The following is a 21,005-nucleotide window of genomic DNA, read 5'->3' on the forward strand; positions in this document are numbered from 1 at the left end:
GGTAACATGATTACTGCTACATTGTAAACTATTTTGTTATATTAATAACATGAGGAGTCATTCTACCATATATCCGACTATGTAACAATCTACTCGAATAACGTAAAATACCAATAATTACATTTCACGTATGTTGAACGTGTTTTAGGCACAGCAATATAAACAGCCCTTTTTATGTAGGTCCTACTAAATAGTTGAAGTCTATAGCATTCATAAAACGTATCTCATGAATTTGTACAAAAGCTGAACACTCTTACAAAACTAAAGCTTAATAACAGGTTTTATCAAGTATTAGAAATCCTCTAACTTTTAATAAGTTTGATAAGTAAGTCAATCAAAGTCAATTTAGGGAACTTTATAAGGAAGCACCCATATCTTTTTCTTCCTTAAAAACAGTACCTTGAAATCTAGAATAATTTACACAAATTGTTTTCCTAATTTTGCAACCTTTGGCCACAGGCGTGATAATTAACAGCATAACAAAACTTAAGAAAAATTAAATAAAAAGTTAAATTCCAATATTACTGAAAATTAGCAACAGATTACAATTTTAAATACACTGGTTTTCAACACCCCACGATAATTACAATATAATTTTACTTTCCGACCTCTTTTGTCTGCCAAATCTCTGACGATGACATTCAACCTTCCAATAGCATTCATTGCCTAGGAAAAGTTCACAAAGAACATGATCCGCTATAAACAATACTAACTCCCCCCCCCCTACTTTCTTCTACATGCCATGTCTCCATTTGTCGATACAATTCCCCTAGTACAATGAAACACTCTTCTTCCTTGGTGGAATGGGAAAAGATGATGTAATTGACGCTACTTTACAAGAATATAAACCAAAAGAGTCGCGTAACACGTTATAAAATTGATTTTTGAGGTTCGTTTTGGCGTCCGCCCCTGGTAGTAGTAAGGAATTGCTTATTTGGAATTATCTTACGTACTCATTTACGGAATAATTTATACCAAGCAAATAGTTATTTTCATACATTTTTTAAATTTACATCAGTGGTGGTTTGATGATTTTTGTTCTAATAACTCAACGTAAAACTCTCAAATTAAGGACAGTACGAGGGTGGAGCAAAAAGTAATGCTTACTTCGGTATAATTTGGTTTTTATTGCAGCTACTGAACTATTTATGCATGGTATTATAGAGGTAAACTTACTCTACTAATGTAATCTTTTGTTTTTTATATTGACTGATTAGAACCATGGATCTGAAAAAAAAAATCGTCAAGAAGGTTGTCCATCTAAGGAAATTCATAATCACTAGAAAACTGTTTATGGGGACGCTGTAATGGACATCAACAATGAGCGGCGTTGGCTGAAGAAATTTAGAAACGATTGCATATAAACTGAGAAGCAACCAGCCGTCAACATCAATCACAAATGGAAATCGAGAACGTGTTGATTCGAGTAGGCAGGCGCATTACAGTTTAGAATGTTGCTGTTGCATTGAACGTCTCGTATGGCTCGGCCCAAGGAACAATTAGTTATTTGGGATATAACAGAGTCACAGATTCAGTGACTGGGATGAAGTTAAATCAGCTTTAAAATCATGGGTCAGCAGGCAGACTCCTGAATTTTTCCAAAATTGTTTTCATGCATGGATTCGACGAAGTTGCAGATGTTCAAAATCATGGAAAATATGTTGAATGGTAGTTTCCTGTAGAGGACAGTTTGGGCTATGTATGATATGTAATACCTTTTGCTGTTATATGTTCATTTTTACATTTTTGATGCCAAAGGACGTATTACTTCTTGATCTAACCTCGTATTATTTCATGGTAAAAAAAAAAAAAAAAAAAAAAAAACAATCGTTACGAGGATAGTTCCATATATATATATATTATGACTAGAATAATTTTATGAATAAATACATACATTTATTTTACAAAGCTGACAGATGTTATCTACAAACTCTCTCATGATAAAGGAAAGGAAAAACTGTAATTCAGTCTCATATTGGATTCACCTAACTAGAAAAGTGAGGGAAAATATTAAAAGCCAGTTCGTTATGTTAAATCAAGCACGGGATTCTGTGTCCGCTCAGTCATTCACAAGGAGATGTTTTTTTTTTTTTTTGGGGGGGGGGGGACTGATGACACTCTTATATACCCAAAGAAATAATTAAGTATATTGTGAAAGTAATAAATAGGAGACAATTGTATACCAGTGGTGGTAGTAACCTTGTATTGTGGACTGTTCACGTGGGATGAAATAGGGCCACTGATACATGAGACAACGTCCCTCAAGGACATACGTTACAGGAACCGCTGGCAGATCATATTCACTCCTTTTGGCTCCAGCAACCTACAGAGGCTTGTACCTACAGCAAGACAATGCCCCAGCTCATCGCTTCTGACTTGTGGCTGAAGTTCGACGAGCAGTCCACAGATGTGAAAGTACTTGCGTAACCTCCAACAAGTCACGATATCAATCCCATTGAGCACATCTGGGGACTCGAATTCAGTGCGCCAGTTTATTCTACAAATTCCTACAGTCAACACCATTGAAGATAACCCATTTCTACAGATATGTGGACGACACCCGCCATCCTAACATCAGTTTCACTATAGAAATAGAAAACAATGAGAGCTTGCCATTTTTAGACATTCTAATTAGAAGAAAATCTGACGGTAGCCTTGGAGACAGCGTATACAGGAAAATCACGCATATGGACCTCTACCTTAACAACAACAGCGTCCACCACAAGTCTCAACGCACAACAGTAGTGAACACTTATTATGTGGAGCCATTGCCATAACAGATGAAGAAAGCCTACAGGCCGAACTCCAGCATCTGAAGACCACCTTTCAACAAAATGGCTACAGCGAGACGGACGTAAGAAGGAGTTTAAAAAGGGGCACCATGAAACAATCAAGTTCAAGGGAAAAAGTAAAATAAGAAGAACGAAGAGGAACTGCCTGTCTTCCATACACGGGCCAACTTTCAGGAAAACTCAAGCAGAACTCCACGAAAACACAGGATAGACTATCCATAAACCTCCTGTCAAACATAGGGTCTTGCTACGTCCAGTAAAAGATGATTTAGGACTTAGAACACCGGGAATGTACAGTATTCCATGTGAATAGAGGAAAAGCTTATATTGGACAGACTGGACGTACAGTCGAAATTTGACGAAAAGAACGCTTCGATTACATCAAACGACAGCAAGCAGAAAAATCAGGATTGGCAGAGCTTAGCATAATTGAGGGACACATTATATCTTTCTCTGAAATAATTTTGATAGAAAAGGGGTTAGGCTACTGGGGAAGGAAAGTGAAAGAAACAATAGCACTATTAGAACAAGGCAGCAACCTCACTAGTGATACCGATCTTCAACTCAGCCAAACATGGCTTCCCCTCATTTGAAGAAAACGTATACAAAACAACCAATCAGGGCTAGCCAACCAACCCAGTCAACCAGCCAATCAAAATTCGGGAAATAGACTGACCCTGATTGGACGGCGCCATTGACCAATCAAATTCCTTCCCCTTTCTTCCAGCACCTATAATAAAGGCTTTTTTGGAAAGTGTACGCAATGGAACACGAACGACTACTTTAAAATGAAGACACCAAACAACCAATCAAAACAAGCAACTTTTACATGTGTTGTCAGGAGTACCTACCCTAGAAGATACTGAAGAATCAAACAGGAGCTCAAAGAACAGAACATAAATTTCACAAACGTTATCAGAATGAAGTCTGATAAAGAACCAATTCCGCTGCTTAGAATTTTTTTCGAAAAGATCCAGAAACCATTAACAAACTCATCACCAACGGAATTTCCATTGGATATACAAGATACAAAGTTGAAAATTCCAGAACGACAGGAAGGCACTAATGTTATGAATACGACCATAACTCTTACAACTGTAGAAACAAGATTATTTGTTATCGGTGCGGACAGCAACACTCACCTACTACTTGTCAGAAAGAAGTGTTTAAGCTGTTCTGCGCCACATGTAAAGCATATGGACATCGAACTGGAAGTACTGGGTTCCTACTGGTCAGGGAAATCAGGGAAAACGGTGCAGGTCAGGGAAAAAGACAGAAAATCAGGGTAAGTCAGGGAAATTTTATAAAATATGTATTTTTTTAACAACAACAAACTCAGCTTAGCCAACCATTATCAGTTCAATGAATGTATAAGAAGGTTCGTATTTTCAGAGTAATTGATTGCCAGACGTTTGTGGGTAGATATTAATAATCACAGTATGAGGCATTGCTCAGATTTTTATGGAAGGTAAGTGGAATGTACGTATGAGCTATTGATTACTATCTGTGTCTATAAAATAAATGTTCTCATATATAAATATTCACCGTTATTTATTCCTTATGTCAACGTCATTCGACACCTGCCATAAAAGTCAGGGAATTTCCTGCCAAAGGTCAGAGAGAAGTCAGGGAAATAATCTCTGCAGATCAGTAGAAACTCTGAAGTAGTCGCTGTCGAAAATGACCATTCCAAAACGTGAATAATCAGACACGTCTTGATTTGACTTGGTCTCTCATACTTTACCTGAAGAGAACAACAACGTCGTCGGTTCTCGAAACATTGGACGACGTAGAATTCACCTGGCTGATTGCCCGAGAACAACTATATTCATCACGACTTCAATGTTCTTATAGCTTTTGTTCGTACATGAATCTTTCCTGAATGTGGCTGGGTGGCAACTTGTGACCCTTCGCTGTGTGATGTCCTTTATGTCAAAATCGTTGTTGATAATACAATTAACTGGGCTCTGTACTACACTGCATATGGTAGCAAAGTTTCCCTGCTTACAGTTGTACGCATGTTGCACTCAACATGTAGTTTCATTGCGGACATATCCGTTGTCGTGTACAGTTCACGTGTTCGTCTTGATAGTTGGTGCCGGTGATCTAACAGCGATAGATGACTTGTCACCGACACTTTTTGATATTTCAGCCTTCACCCCATATGTTGGTAGTCACTGCCACACTTAACTGTATTTTGCATCGTAAACTGCTCATATGTTTTTTTTTTTTTTTTCATAAACTAGTGTCACTTTTAACAGATCTATTTGCAGCTCAGAACAACTACGGAAACGCGTGAAGACAATGTATGCCCATGAACAACTGACAAATCCTGACTATATAAGATGAATCATCCTCCTGTAGAACTGAAACAATGCCAAATATTTCAAGTGAAGAAGACTTTCTGGCCAGACGACTAGAAAATGCAATGATGAAAAGGACTTGGAAAGTCGAATAATAATAATAATAATAAACACCAGGACTCCTACTTGAAATACGATGGAACTGTTAACTTAGTTTTTGTTGATCGAACTATGGATCAGAATGTATATATTAATAACTAACTAACCATACGACCTATGGAACCCAGAAGTTCAATTTTGCATTCACTAGCTCTCTACCGACTTCTACATTAGCCAACTGGGTCCAGTTTCTGAGAATCCATCTTAATATTGTCCTCCCATCTGCGCCTAGGTCTTTCTAATGGTTCTTTTCCGATTGGGTTTCTAATTAAAATTTTGAAAGCTTTTCTACTTTCTTCCATTCGAGCTACATTACCTGGCACCTTACACTCTTAGACCTATTGACCCTAACAATGGTGCGTATAAATTATGCAGTTCCCTGTTAGGAAGTTTCCAAATATTTACCTAAGGATTTTATTTTCAATGCCTCCAGTCTGCGTTCATCCTTTAAAGTAAGCGACCATGTTTCGCAAGGTTAAAGTAAGCGACCAAGGTAAGTTGAGTTACCTCAATTCCTCGTAAAACATAGATAAAGAAGGTGTGGACTCAGTGGCGTAACAACGACCTTTGAGCCCCTAGACAAAATTCCTAGTGGCGCCCCCTCACCCATCGGAGAGGCTCCATGCATGATCATCTATCTATAACTTAGGCGCAGAAACGGCCAAAAACCGAAAATTATGAGTGGGAGGGTATTGACCGTTTTTATATCGTTGTAATATGTCTTTTAAAATAAACTGGACTGTTGATTAAAAATATGCTTATGTAAAATTCGGACTTTATGTAGTGGTAGTGTAAATAAACAGTAATGTATCAACCAGTATTAGCAAAAGGATTTCAAATGAATATAGTATGTTACATAATTATAAAATAGATAATAAACCTTGTGAAACCGCTTATAAGCATTTTTTCTATTTCCAGTTTTTTAAATCGACGAATTGTATACAAAAGTTTCTTTCTCATTTTTACTTCTGCAATTATCTTTTATCTCATCAGAGATGTTCAATTTATGAGCTCTTTTTCGCTTGATACTCAGCACGGCCACACCCCAAAGGCGTTCTTGAGTCATACTGTTTCTGAGATATTTCTTAATTAGTTTTTAACTTAGAGAATAATCGCTCAGCAGTTGCAACTGTAACAGAAAGAGTTATATATATAAACAAAGCGCAGTCATCTGATTTGGAAATGCAGAGCTGAGGTCAGATTCGGTAATAAAATGAAGAATCTCTTCGTGGGTTGAAAGATTTGAAAGGCTGTCTTGAAAAGTGTATCTGAAATTTAACACTTCTCGGGAAAGTCACCGGATATATAGTCTGCATAAAAAAGCGCAAAGTCGTAAGACTGCTTGATGATCTCTTTTTCAGAAGTGTTTCCTAATATTGACAGGCATTAGAACGTGCCAATTCATCAACTAATATTTTCGGCACTGGCTTCCTTCTTTATAAAACTTACCTGAAATATCAAATTTGTGCGCATAAGCACTGACTTCTTCGAATACTTGAGGCACATTCTTTCTAAGATCTTGCACCAGTGTAGAGCATTTTTTCATTTTCACTGGCAAGCACATATTAGGGCTTTGCAGCTTTTTTGGCACAACGGTAATGCTTCATAGAAGTTTTCTCCCACAACACACATTACCACGAAATCGAACCTTTCCAGTTTTTTGTTTATAACGAACTGCTTCTGTCGTTCTTTTTCTGTTCAAGTAAGGCACATGACATTTAGACATTTTCTTAACATCCGCATATCTCTGAGTGCGAACACGACATTATGACTTGAATCACAGGTGTTTGAGAGAGTTTCTTCACTAGTGGCATTTTCCGGAGATGTATCTCTGGAAATACAGTCTTGTAAGGCCTTCCAGCGTGTCCCGCTGGTATCAAAGAAGTTACATATATCTTTTAGAGTGACAAAGAAACTTACAGCTTCTGTATTAACTTTTGCAGCATCCGATAACACGAGGTTCAGATCATGTGCTGTTCAGTGCACATATATGGCATTCTTGACATGTTTTTGAATCCGCGTTTGGAAGCCACAAATACCACCTCTCATTACTGCTGCACCATCGTAGCCTTGCCGTCTTCACTTCTTAATGTCAATCACATTTTCTAATGGGACTTTTATTATTAAATCTTCATAATTTTCTGCACAGTGTACGTCCATATCATAAAATCCGAGGAAGCTTTCTACAATTTCGAACTGTGGGAAATGAAAAAAAGATGTCTCCTCTCCCCATTACTAGCTTATATTTTACATTTTATTACAATGATATTAGAAAGTAAGTTCGAAAATTCATTTTGGGATGATTGTTTGGGCGTCCTCTGACTTTGGAGTCCCGGGCTGTTGCCCGGTTTGCCCGATCCTTGATGATTGTGCTTGGTTCTGTGTAGCAGCAGTATCAGGCAATTGTGCTATGGCACATAATCATGGCAACACTTGTTAACGCATTTTAATCCAGATCTTATAGGTCACAGAATTTGTCATTATTGTTGAAAAGCCTGTTGCGCAGGGGGATTTTATTTAAAGTTAGTAATCTCAGTACGTTACATAGGACTGATATCGTATTATTACAAGAGGATTAATTTCTTAATCACACACTGCTATAACCCTGACAAGTTTACAGTAATGCCAATAATTTAATACGCAAATGTAATAAACTGCAAGCGAAGTAAACAGGAATTTTTATTCTTGCCATGTTCGGAATTGAAGACTGCGAAAAATTTGGAGCTCCATTTATATAATTTTCTTTTTTTAAAAATTAAAAACTTGGGGCGCCCCTAATATACCGAAAGGCCCTGCGCCCGTAGGCAATGCCTACCGTATTGTTACGCCACTGTGTGGACATTTTCTTTTTCCATCGCGCCTAGTACGTATACGAAACGTCTGTTGTGAGAAAAATACAATTCATCTGCATCTTGCACGTTGCACTTTAAATTTATAAGCTTTCTAATTCAAAAACTCCATTTTCACTTACTTTGTTATTGCAGAGGGCCCTTCAATTCTTCATAGTTCTTAATCGATTTGACTGTTAATCGACTTCGTACGAAAATTCGTGATTAGAGAGAAAATCAGAAGTACTTTCTGTACAAAGAACGTGGGGTTGAAACAAGGATTAAGCAATTAATCCTCCAAAATAGACCCATTTTTACTGTGTAGATCGTAAAATGCTGCAGGTTATCTTTATTTTATCCAAATACACGTATTAATGCTTCCCCCCCCCCAGAAAAAATCTAAGTTACGGCGCTGATGGTATACCATGCTCTTGTACAGAGTGTATTAAATACAGTATATTAAGTTGGAGTGCTGTTTCTTCACACTTAAAGCGAATAGTTTAAAACAGGGATGTAAATAACCACTCGCCCGGGACGAGTGATTCATCGATGCGGGCGAGTATTTAACATCATATCGAAGGTAAGTAAATTATTTCTATTATGGGATGTGGACTAGTAGCTTATTGCTTGGGCTAGTAAAATTTTGTTGCTTATTTTCATCCCTGTTTTAAAACTAAATATTTCATGAATATGTCTTAAGAAACGATTAGGCGAAAGAGGAAATTTAGAAACTCCGTATAAATTTTTTTTAGTTTAATCTATTAATAGCTCTACCAATGAAATCTTTCAATTTACCTAATCATCATAGGTATTCTGCCCTTACTGGCAGGTCGCTTGCAGCAGCTGAGAAGCTTCCATGCTCCACGGTCCTCCGCTAACCTCTTCGTCTTCACGTATGATCTTTCTGTTTTTATATCATCCATTAATTGTAGTCTCCTTCGCCCCCTGCCTCTCTTTCCTGCCACCATACCCTCTAGGACGTCCCTCATGATACAATTTCTTCTTAGTCAATGTCCCAACCAGTTTCTCTTCCTCTTAACAATATCTAAAAGTATTCTTTTCTCCCCACCATTTCTAACACCCACTCATTCGTTTTCCGCTCGACCCAACTAATTCTTTTCATCCTTCTCCACACCCACATTTCGAATGCTTCTAGTAGTTTTTCATTACTCTTATGTAATGTCCACGTTTCCACCCCATATAGTACAACGCTCCACACGAAGCATTTTATGAATCTTTTTCTCAACTCTATTCAAGGTCTCACAAAACAGACTTTTCTTCCTCCTAAAGGCTTCTTTCGCCATTCCTACCCTTACTTTTATTTCACGTTGCATCAAATTGCATCAACAATAACTTTGCCAGTGATCAGATTACATCACCTTAGACAGTGAGTTGCAGCATATCAGATATCATATTGCCTTTAAACTATGAGTCATAAGATTCAATAAGGTTACCTATCAGATTTCCAAAGCTCAAGATAAAAATCAACCACCACCAATGATTTTAGACTATGAGCTGTGACTAAAGTTCAAAGCATTGTTTCAAATTTCGCGCCTCATACTAAAATTTTGTTTATCACAATCAGTGGCGTATTTACGATTTTGTTTCGGGAAGGGCTTTGCTAACTTTCGGGGGGGGGCTTTGCCTGAAAATGTGAAAATTCTGCAAGATATTTCATATACTTTACTATAGTAAGTAAGGTGTCGGGGGGGCTTAAGCCCGGAAGCCCCCCCTAAATACGCCACTGATCACAATTCCCAAATTTAAAGAATGGTCCTACGTATCTCTTTCGATATACCTAAGTCTTAGAATTAACTATATAATTATATGTTCAACGAGGTCAATAACCTAGAAGGAACTAAGCAGAACCAACTGTTGTGTAGAAGTGTGTACCCAAACTCAAGAAGTACCACAACAAATTTTGAAAAGAAAATGAATCGCTGTACACTATTTCATCAAGGACAATCACGTGGTACAACGTATTGCTTACGTTTATATTTTGGCCCATAGGCGGGAATATTCGACCAATGACGTAATTTCATTTTGACAATTTTCAAATTATTGTACAAAGTTTCAATGTACCAATGTTCTGAACCCATAATCTCATCATAGGTCAAAAAGTGACCATGTGATCATACTAATATTTGACAATGATTCACCCAAAGAATGGGATACCACCCAATATTAAGGACAATTATCAATTATTGATTTGAAAATAAGAAATGTACTCCTCCCAAAATTTAAGATTGGTGCACAAATACACCTGTCTCTTATGAAAAAAGTAATAAATCCTGTACTCATTCAATAATAAAGTCGTATTAAAGAAAATAAAATAGGTCAATTATCTTCGAAATTTGAATATTTGGCCAAAGGGGAACATCGACATTTACAATGGGTTCTAGAGAACGTTTACCGAATTTTGTTATTTGATAATTCCCAAATTTAAGGAATGGTTCTATGTACCCCAACAAAATTTAAAAGGGAACGTAAAAATATAAAGGTAATAAACCTCTGTACGTGCTAAATTCTGTACCATATAACGTGCTAAATTCTTATCAAAGGGAATAAATTGAGTCAATAATCAAACAAGTGATCATACTAATTTCTAGTAATTTTTACCCGTGAAAGGGAACGAGATATTATTATACCAAATTGGGCAATTTCCTAACTTTAAGGGTGAGCCAATGTACCTCTACCCAATTTTAAGATAAAAACATCCATGTACTCATTCCTTATAAAAGAAAATAGACCCCTGAACACATTCATATATTCATATATAAGGTAATAAAACCGCATCAAAAGGGGTCAATAAACTTAAATTTTTAGCATTTTTTTACCCATGAAAGGAAACGCGATGAATCACCCAAATTTATAATAATACATATTGGGATCCTATACTATGATACCGAATTTTTAAATTAAACAAATTCCAAAATTTAAGGGGTGGGCCAAGGTGCCCCTTTCAAATTTTAAGAAGGGTGCACTAATATGCCTGTCTTATGTAAGATAATTGACCCCTATACATGACCATATAACCATATAAGACAATAGGACCACATCAAAGGGAATCAATTGGACCAAAACGAAGCACATGGTACAACGTATTGCTTACGTTTATATTTTGGCAATTTTTTACCCATGAAAGGGAACGAGGTGTACCATCCAAATTTATCATGATACATATTGAGGTCCTGTACTATGATACCAAATGCTTAAACTGGAGAATTTCCAAAATTGAAGGGATGGGCCAAGGTACCCCTCCCAAAATTTAGGGGGTGGGCCAAGGTACTCCTGCCAAAATATAGAAGGGGTGGTCCTAAGTACCCCTAGGTCATTGACCCCGGGCCAATGTCATTGACCTTTGACCTATGACGTCACAAAGCTCGCGGTCAAAGTCCAAAACGCGATCAGGTCACGCCATTACTACTATAGACTTAGGTACATGTTTTAGGAATTGACGATAACTTCTAATAAAGGGGAAAGTGGGGAAATTGTGCGCACCTAAGTCAAATACGTTCCTGTGGTGTTGCCAATGAGGACAAAGAAATAGTAGTTACCTGAATAGGTTCTTTCCCCACTGTATCGTCATACAGTAATATTAGTTTAGGTCTATAATTAAACACAGGGAAATTATACTGCAATAAAACAAAATATTCATGTGCTCTCAAGGTTCCACGCCATGGGGTAATTGGGCGCAGAAGGCTGGGTAATGGTGCGCAGCAAATCTGGAGATTCGAAGTTTAATGAAAACATGAATGCAGTTGAAATTCACACTTTATTAACATTAGTCTGAAATAGTAGTCGAGTAAAATAAGAAATATGTTGATAATAGGTCTTTTTTTAACAAACACTTTCACTAACTTCCACTTAAACTTAGGCTACACGAACTGGAAGAATATCTCAGAATTATAGGAATGAGGCACGTAATTTGAACGTCCTGGCACACATAATCTTTGACAGTATCATAACTACAGGGTGCGGCACGTAAAACCGGCCCGTAAAGTGAACACATAAAATGAAATGTAATGTATTGAATATGATTAACTACAACACATAAAGGAAATGTAATGTATTGAATATGACTACTCACCGTTACAGCAGGTGCTGAAAGTGTCCTCCGCCCACTTCAACACACATGTGAGCACGATTGAGGACATCCATATATACCCTTGTCAGTTCTTGTGTTGTAATGCTATTGGTGACATCCTGGATTCTGGTCTTGAGTTCTTCAATTGTGTGTGGATTTGTTTCGTATACTCTTCCCTTTAACAGTCCCCATAAGTAAATTCCCACGTGGACAAGTCTGGTGACCGAGGAGGCCACAAGCCTTTGCTGATTGTCCTCTCTGGTGTAAACATCTCATGCACAAGGGACAATGATGCAGCTGATGTGTGGCATGTTGCGCCGTCCTGCTGAAAGTAACATAACTGACGCTCCTCTTCGGTCAAGTGTGTATAAAACTCCTCCAGGATTCCCATATACATGTCACTGTTCACTGTCGTCTCAAAGAATATGGGCCCAATAACGCGTATGGCGGAAATGGCACACCAAACACCAATCTTCTCATCATGCAAGGGTACCTGGTGGATTGTGTGTGGATTTTCTGTCGACCAATACCGGTTGTTTTGGGAATTTACGTACCCAGACAGGTGGAACCACGCCTCGTCACTCATGATGAGCATTAGTGTATCCAAGAAACCACTGGCAACATTGCTCAACAGCCATGAACAGAAATGCACCCTCTTCTGCAGGTTAGGCTCCTTCAGTTCTTGCACAACACTTATCCGGTACGGTTTTAACTTCAGTCCCCTTAAAACACGTCTGCAACTTCTCTCACTCGCATGAACCTGTTGACTCAATCTCCTGGTTGACTTTCGAGGACTTCTTGTCATTATCTCCCCCACCTGCATCTTTAATTCGGGTGTGCAGACAGATGGTCGTCTGTTCCTGGGAGCATTTTGAACCGATCCTGTTTGCCGCCATTTTTCAATCAATTCCTGAATGGTGCTTTTTGCTGGCACAGAACGTCCTAGAAATTTCTCCCGAAACAAATTCTTTGTTTCACAAAAGATCCAGTGAGAATGAACCCTTCAACAATGGCAACACGCTCGAGTATCGAATACGGCATTATCACACACTGACACTCACCCGGCTTAACACAACGAGGCCTTTTTCTCAACTGGTTTCGACAAGTTTCACTGGCTGCGGCTGCACGTGACTGCTGCAGGTCACGTAAGTCGACCCGACCTCGACACGCCATCTCTTGGTAGGTAGGTAGATTATTTAAGTGTTGCCAAAAACACAATATACCAGAATATTACGACGGGCCGGTTTTACGTGCCGCACCCTGTAGTACATTCTGCGTGACTCCAGGATGCACATATTACGCACCTGTACCAAAGATCCTTGTCTTTGCTACGTTCTCCACATATAAGTTTGCTTCTTCCGCAAGAATCGTGCCATCAGAGTTGATACCTATATCATTACCATTGCAAATGTCTGAAAGGACAACGTCGGATTCCTCAGATGACACCGATAAAGTTTCTTTCCGATAAGGTTCCAGACATTTTCTTGGACGAGCATGTTTCACCGAAATCCAATCTACGTCCTTTTTTGTTATTTTTTCTTGGTATTCTTGCTGTTCCTTCTGTCTTCTTTTCTCCCGAATTGCTTCTGACATAATGCGGATTAGTGTGCTAGAATGTATTTGGAAATTTTGCTTTGTATTGAGGCCTGATAAACGCTCTTTCCTTCCATCACGTTTTTCTTCCTCTGGATTTTTAGAGAGAGTAAAAAAGGTATTGGTCGTAGAGCCAATCCAGTCTTTGAAAGTAGATGGCCTAGGATCTTTATCTAAAAAGCTCCGCATTTTTGGATCATCCAGACAATGCACCAGTACGACCATTGTTTGAAACGTGCTGGGCATCCTTTTACGGGGATAAATCAACATTGGCCGAATATAGTTGCATCCGGCATTCATGGCAAAAATCATTGCGATTATACTCCCTCGAGATGCCACACGTCTAAGCTCTTTCGTTGTCAAGCCATAAAATACTTTACTCAGAGTAAACACATTGTCTCTTAGTTCTAACTCTACTTCTTTGCAAAGGACTGAATACTTGCCTAATCTTGGTACTGATTGCCGGTTTAGTATCAAGTAATTTCTCAATGTTGATTCTAGTACGTTGTAACATCTTCCTACTTCTCTAATTTTTATGCCATCGTTCCGTATTGCATTGACAGCATTTTGCAAAGTTTCTTGCGAATAGAAATTCTTTGTTGTTATCCTAATGTACTTGCACGGCATCTGTAATGAAAAATAATGAAGAATTAACTTAGAATTTGTTTCACAATATTTGAATAGATGGGAGAATCATGCGCATTTGTGCGCACCATTACCACATACGTGCCATCAAAATAATATTTATTCGCAACAATGGAACATTGGGCGACAGCGCAACCTCATTATAGTATCTTCTTCAGGAAGGAACTTCCTTTCACACTATACCTAATTTAATGTCATAAGTTGCAAAATGTAGGCTTATCCCCTTATTTTCCACAGCTCGTAAATAACAACAAAAGTAGGAATTTTCTTCCGTCTCGTCTACCTCATTCCTCATCAACACTGAAAACACTGGGACGTGTCTGCAGTGTTTCGACTGGAAGCACCTAAGAACCAACACCTCACTGGAGTCGCTAATGATATTCCAAATATGAGAAACTGCAGTGCGCACGATTACCCGCCGCGCACAATTCCACCAATTTACCCTACTCATATTTCATAAATGGGACTTTGGTATTGGAATCTGTCTGCCCCAAATAACATGAAATGCACTTAGGTGAAAATAGCAAAATTTGCACATTCGCAGTTTTGGCATTGGACCGACGATACATTTGAATTAATATTGCTAGTTACACTGCCCAGAACCGGAAGATAAGACATGAAAATCCGAAACTGTGTCATCCACACGACAGATATTTACAGACCTCAAACTCCGTGAAATAGTGGAACTGCGAACAGTAGTGCCTTTATCATACGACGACGATCTGATTACATCAAAGTGGAAATATCGAAAATAACCGGTAGGATACTCCGGGGATATTCCGTATCGGTTTGTGTTAACACAAGGCAAAATATGGTATTAGTTTTTAATTATCGGTGTAGCATTACAATGACTCCTTGCATTTTTTTGTGTTGAGTTAGTGTGGAAGAATTTGTGAGGGCTGGTACCGGAAACGTCCCTAAAGTCAGTGGCTCTGATTGCTTTATGTGTTGCGGTTCGTATATTTTACGAAGGCAGATTGAGGGAGTAATTCTGTCCCAGTACACAACGCAACGCGAAAATTACATGATGTTATTATAATCGCCAACCCGATAACCTAAACTAAAGCGCAAATTTTGTTTCGGGTTACTGAATGAGTCCTACGGGTTTTCATTCCATAACGATTTCGCATAATTTGCTTATCTGCACGCAATGCAACAAGGAATTATAATAATTGAAAATACAAATTATGTGTTTTGTTGATGCAGACCAAATAGAATTTGTCTCCTGTCAATTATTTAAGACAAAAATGATAAATATAGTTACTGAACTTCAATTCGTATCAGATTTCTGAAAATTGCAGGCCTCAACGAAACGCATAATATTGCTTTTCAACTGCTTTGTTGATTATCGCAAGCTAAAGACTCTCGATTATTCCATTAAAATATAGTATATGTACAGTACATGTAAAGTTTCCAACCCTGTTGGAAGGCGCCTTGAGAACGCAAATCGTTTATGTTTTGTTGACGTCATGGAGTTGTATGTTTTGAGTGATTACTGTATTTCCTAATTAAGTATAATTACAATAAAGAAAACCGAATAGTATTTTTAAAGATGGAATATATAGTAGCAAGCGTGGACAATATGAAATTTGATATAGAGGTCGCTTTAGAAGAGCAATATGGAGCGTACCCTTTACCGTTTGCCGGAATGGACAGTAAGAAAATGTTATGTATTATTTCAAAGTAGTTGGTTTATGAAAGAATTACGGTTGTTGTTGGGAGAAGTTCGAATACAATTAGCAGAAAATTATGTATTACTTGAATTACAAATGTGTGACCACAATTATTAGTTGTATTTTCACATTACAGGGTAAATGGGTTTACTTCCGTAGTTGGTGTGATAATTGGCGGAACGTTTTGAAAGTAATTTCATGATTTTGACAGCAAGTTCACAATTTTAGGTATTTAAACAGAGTTGATTGAGTAAAAGGCTGAGGTTTCGCTTATGGTCTCCCATAATCGGAGGAACACAAAGCTATTTTAAGCGTTATTCTCCTAATTATTTATAAGGATTCACTCGAGCAGATGGTTCTACCAAATAGAAAAGGTCCGTCTGCTCGAGTAATGTCCTAACCAATCGAACCGATCCAAACCTGCTAGAAAATGTAAGAAAACAAAATTTAGTATAACCGTCTGCTCGAGTAACTGCCGCCAAACATTGTTTTTATTTCTGAATATTACAGTTTGCAACACTGAAAAGGTTCAGTATACTAGCTTTGCGCTGTAATACACTATGGATGCATACATTACGTAGTTAGTGAAGAATATACAAAACAGGAAATTAACAAGTATTTTCGAAATAAAATTACAACAGAAGTAGAGAAAGGAGAAACATGGGCGAAGTTAGAAATTGTCTACTGGGAAGCAGACTTGTTGGTCGGTCTCGGACCTACGGAATACTTCCTAGACGAGTGTGGAGTTAAAATCAATAACTCATTTCCTGTCAAAAAGTTAAGGGGGGGGAGGGGGGAGGAATGCCCCTCATAGCTCCGCCCATGCGCTATAGTACTTTTAAGTAAGGTGAATTAGCATAACCCAATGTTTAAATGGAATTACAAACCTTTCCTTACCTGATCACGGTGACAGAGGATGTAATCTTTATATAGAAACTGCATTGCATAACACACGAATCAACTTAAACCAATTTGTGGTATGTGGCCACTAAAAAGCATGACTAATACTTAACCGAATCAGGGCAGGAAAGTTAGCGAGGGGTGCAACTGTAGGGAGCAGGCGTGTCTGTAATAGTGGGTGTACCCATAAACGAGGATAGTGGAAAAAGCACTTTATATATTCCCCCCCCCCCCAGTTTGTGCTCTATCCGCAGATACAAAGGAAATAAGGCACTTAGTGGGCGAGGGGCGTCTTGTTTACAAATTTCTTCTGCTCCAATTTCCTTCATTATAAAAATATATTGGGCGTTTTTGTTTCCATCATAAAGAAACTGTACCCTTTAATAGAGTCTAGATTTATTATTCTATTCAGTTAAGGCTCTGATAAACATGTTTATCCATATCTTTGGTTTTGTGTGCCACGAGTTCTCCGAATTCCTTTTTACGAATATGTTGCTTGCTACACGTTTCCTGTTTGTTTTAGACTATAATTTAGGGTAAATCCATGTCAAGCGTTCCAGGAAAGGAATAAACCGTTGCTTGAAAATTTTTAAAAAATCTGATTTTTGCTGTGCAGTTACCTTATCATGTTGTTAGTTCAAAACAACCATTATTGTAATTTTAGTCATTTTAGGTTTCGAGTAGCAGCGATATTTGTTTTCGAAGATGCGCCATTTGGTGGTATTGTTAGGGGTTACTTAATCTGAAGTATCTCAGTCCCTAGTTGTTCTATCCATGTGAAACGAAAACCAAAATGGTCTGCAAATTGTAAGCTACAAGACAATGTATTAGCCATTGTCGTCCGTGAAGTATACCAGACTAAGTTCCAAGTTAAGCAGACGATTGTTGCAAGGAGGCAAATGATGCGGAATTTGGTCTTTTCGGTATAAAGAGGTCTGATGTAGAAGTGCTCATTCATCAAGTTTCAACCCTTAGACGTATCCCCCCTTTTTTAAATAGAAATTATTAAACATTCAGAAAAGTGCGTACTTCACAGGTATATCTGGTGGGAGACCTGATAAAATTCCTGCCTATAACAAGTCTGTACGGTATTATTATACACCAAAAATTAGGAGTTTCAGATTTGACTATAAGTACCTTTATTTTTAACAAGAAGTTATACCTACAAATAAGCATAGGTAGAAGTATGGATAACCGAAAGTTTACTGTATAGACATCATAAATCACTCGTGACAAAAATTTTCTGTCCAAATTTCACGTTTGATGAGTAAGTTGTTTTTATTGTTTTATGTACTATTATGGAATCTTGAACGAAGAATAACGTTCAAAAGCCCTCATTAGTGGTTTAGTGACTACCACTTGTGCTTGTGGTACACGAGGTTTCGCGTTGGGTTTCTGTTGGGAGAGCATCGAACACACTACATTGGTTTAGATCCTGTTTTTCTGTTGGGTTTACTGCTGAAAAGAACGTAAATATATAAAACAAACAGTAAAGTTTAACGTTCCACAAATAGGATAATCATCTTAAAAACTTCGGCTTATACGGTGCTAGAGAATGATAACATATATGATATATTGCGTGTTGTAGGCCTACATGCGTATATATCCGCCAGACAGCGATTTTGCGTTAATTATAGAAGAGAATATGCAATCTTTAGAAGAATATTTTCTCCCATATTGTGTCATACCGGTGCTTATTTTATATTATTATAATACTTAGTGTATAAATATATTCCTTGTGTTAACGTTATATTTGTTACAGAGTCAACTGCTGCAGTGTGTGAATTCTTTCCAAGGGGTATCTGCCACAAAGGAGCTGCTTGTCCATTCCGTCATGTTCGAGGAGATAGAACTATTGTCTGTAAACACTGGCTTCGAGGGCTGTGCAAGAAAGGAGATCAGTGTGAATTTTTGCACGAATATGACATGAGTAAAATGCCTGAATGTTATTTCTATTCAAGATTCAGTAAGTATGCACATTCTGTGTAAGCTTCAGTTGTTTTTTGGAGTTTCAGAGCCTCTGGTAATCTATGTAATGCCCTTTTTTTTTAACCAATTCTAGTGCAACTTTGCGTGTAAGTAATTACCTAATGGCATACTAGGTGCATATCAAATAATCAAAACAAAAATTGAATACCCACCGAAGTATACAAATGACAAACGTTTCAGCGAGAAGTTGTCATCATCCTCAGTGCATATCCGTTGAGAAATCTACAATGGTTGAAGAAGTACATATTTTGATCATGATGTTTGAATTTTTGCTGTTAAACTTCCTTATTTATGCGTATGCTATCTTCTCATGAACTTTATTCAGAATATGAGTAAATAAACATCAAACTAGTAGAGATCGGTAATAATTAAAACGTGGCTTTTAAGTTTCCTGTAGGGGCTATGATGGTACAGTGGTAGATCGCTCAGCTCTGGTATGTGGGGTCCTTGGCAAGATCCCAGCTCACGCCAAATGGGCTTTGTGGTGCACAAATACCATGTGCGTGTATTTTCTAGATGTTGTTCCCGTTTCCTCCCACTTTTCTTCATTCCATTTCATTCATTCCCATCATCATCTCTCTTAGCCACGCTGCTAAAATGTGTGATGTTAAACTAAAAGAAAAAAAATTGTATTTTTAACATACCGGTATGCTATTTTCCAGTGAGTGTATATAAAAGAGTAAGTTAGATCTGTGCACAAAAACCATATCGGTTCCACCTATTTTGCCCTGAATAGCCGGTATGAATATCAGTCAAGATCGCTTGGAAAAGACTTCTTAATCCTGTGCTGTTTTCTATTACCGGTATGGGGGCTACTGTGGCTCAGTGGTAGAGCACTTCCCATGGTACTCCCTGTTTTTCCAGAATGTTATTCCGCCAGTTCTTCTTTCGTCATTCACTTTCTTTAATCATTCGTCTCCCATAGATAGGCTAAAGGGCAAAAACGTGCGACGCTAAGCGGAAAGATTTCATTTCCATTACCGATATTCAAGTTCAAATTGATTGCCATTCGGGTGCTTTGATGAGTCCTTAATTTCTGTTTTAAAGTAAGCAATTAATTGTTATAATGTATGAAAAACGGCATATAATTACCAAAATTCTTATCGCAAAGTAGAAAAATGTCATTGGTAGTATTATTTTCTTTGTAGTGTTGGATTTGAGGATGATGGGTCAGTGATAGACCGCTCGTTGTCATTTAGTTTTAGGCCACGTGAGTTTATTATTTATCGTCGTGTCCGTGGGTTCTCTTGTTTTCTTTCACCTTCTCATTCCACCATCTAATTTAGCCTCAAGGACATAAAGGAGTTTGTGGTACATTACATTTAAGCAATCCATTTCAGCATGCTGGGATTGTGTTTATAACTACTAATCATTCTCAAGAGTTTCCATTTGACAAAATAAGAATTTCATATAAATAATATATTATAAATTTTGTCAATATATCCATTTCTTTTGCGCACGTTAAAAACATGTTTCAGTTTTCTGTATTACAGCATGGGGTGTGTGTGTTTTTTTTTTTTTTTGTTTTTGTTTGTTTTTTGTTTGGTATAAATGTAGGTTTTTTTTTTCTTTTTAATAACAACTATAACTATACAGAACTCGAGGGAACGATTACTATTTAAACATATGGAAGCTAATAGGATGGTAATAGTCCCTCGCCACTTGTTTATTATAATCACGTATGAAGTTAAACAGGTAACAGGAAAGGGGGTTGCTAAGCTTGTCTGCCTCAGAATATATGCTGAAAAAAAAATGTCAGTTACACAGATAGACATTCTAACTGTAATAGCAGCAACAACATAATTCCGCCCTTCTCGTGGGCAATAATCAGTAATATCAATTGTATTTATTTATTTATTTAACAAACCATAACCAGCAACAATGAACAACAAAGTTGAATAAAGTGGAGCATTATCTATATTTAAAAGTATCACATTTAATATTTTATCTATTATCTGTCTATATAATGTATTTTTATCATTTTCCTGAGTATTAGGGCAAGGATTGAGAATAGGAAAGTAACGATAATATATAAA

The 21,005-nt window shown here is 37.6% G+C and overlaps 1 protein-coding gene across 1 annotated transcript in view; it reads left to right on the plus strand.

Annotated features, from left to right (window-relative positions):
* The first annotated feature begins 15,829 nt into the window (after window positions 1-15,829).
* The window catches only part of Clp (Cleavage and polyadenylation specificity factor subunit 4), a 37,295-nt gene continuing 32,119 nt past the window's right edge, over window positions 15,830-21,005 (plus strand). Inside the window, exons 1-2 of the mRNA XM_081750689.1 lie at window positions 15,830-16,062; window positions 18,743-18,946. Coding sequence (XP_081606815.1) covers window positions 15,960-16,062; window positions 18,743-18,946 — 307 coding nt within the window. The 5' untranslated portion in view covers window positions 15,830-15,959. The remainder of the gene's footprint in view (window positions 16,063-18,742; window positions 18,947-21,005) is intronic.

The sequence above is a fragment of the Thermobia domestica genome, chromosome 3 (genome assembly GCF_964235325.1).
Source record: "Thermobia domestica chromosome 3, izTheDome1.hap1.1, whole genome shotgun sequence".
Taxonomy (NCBI): domain Eukaryota; kingdom Metazoa; phylum Arthropoda; class Insecta; order Zygentoma; family Lepismatidae; genus Thermobia; species Thermobia domestica.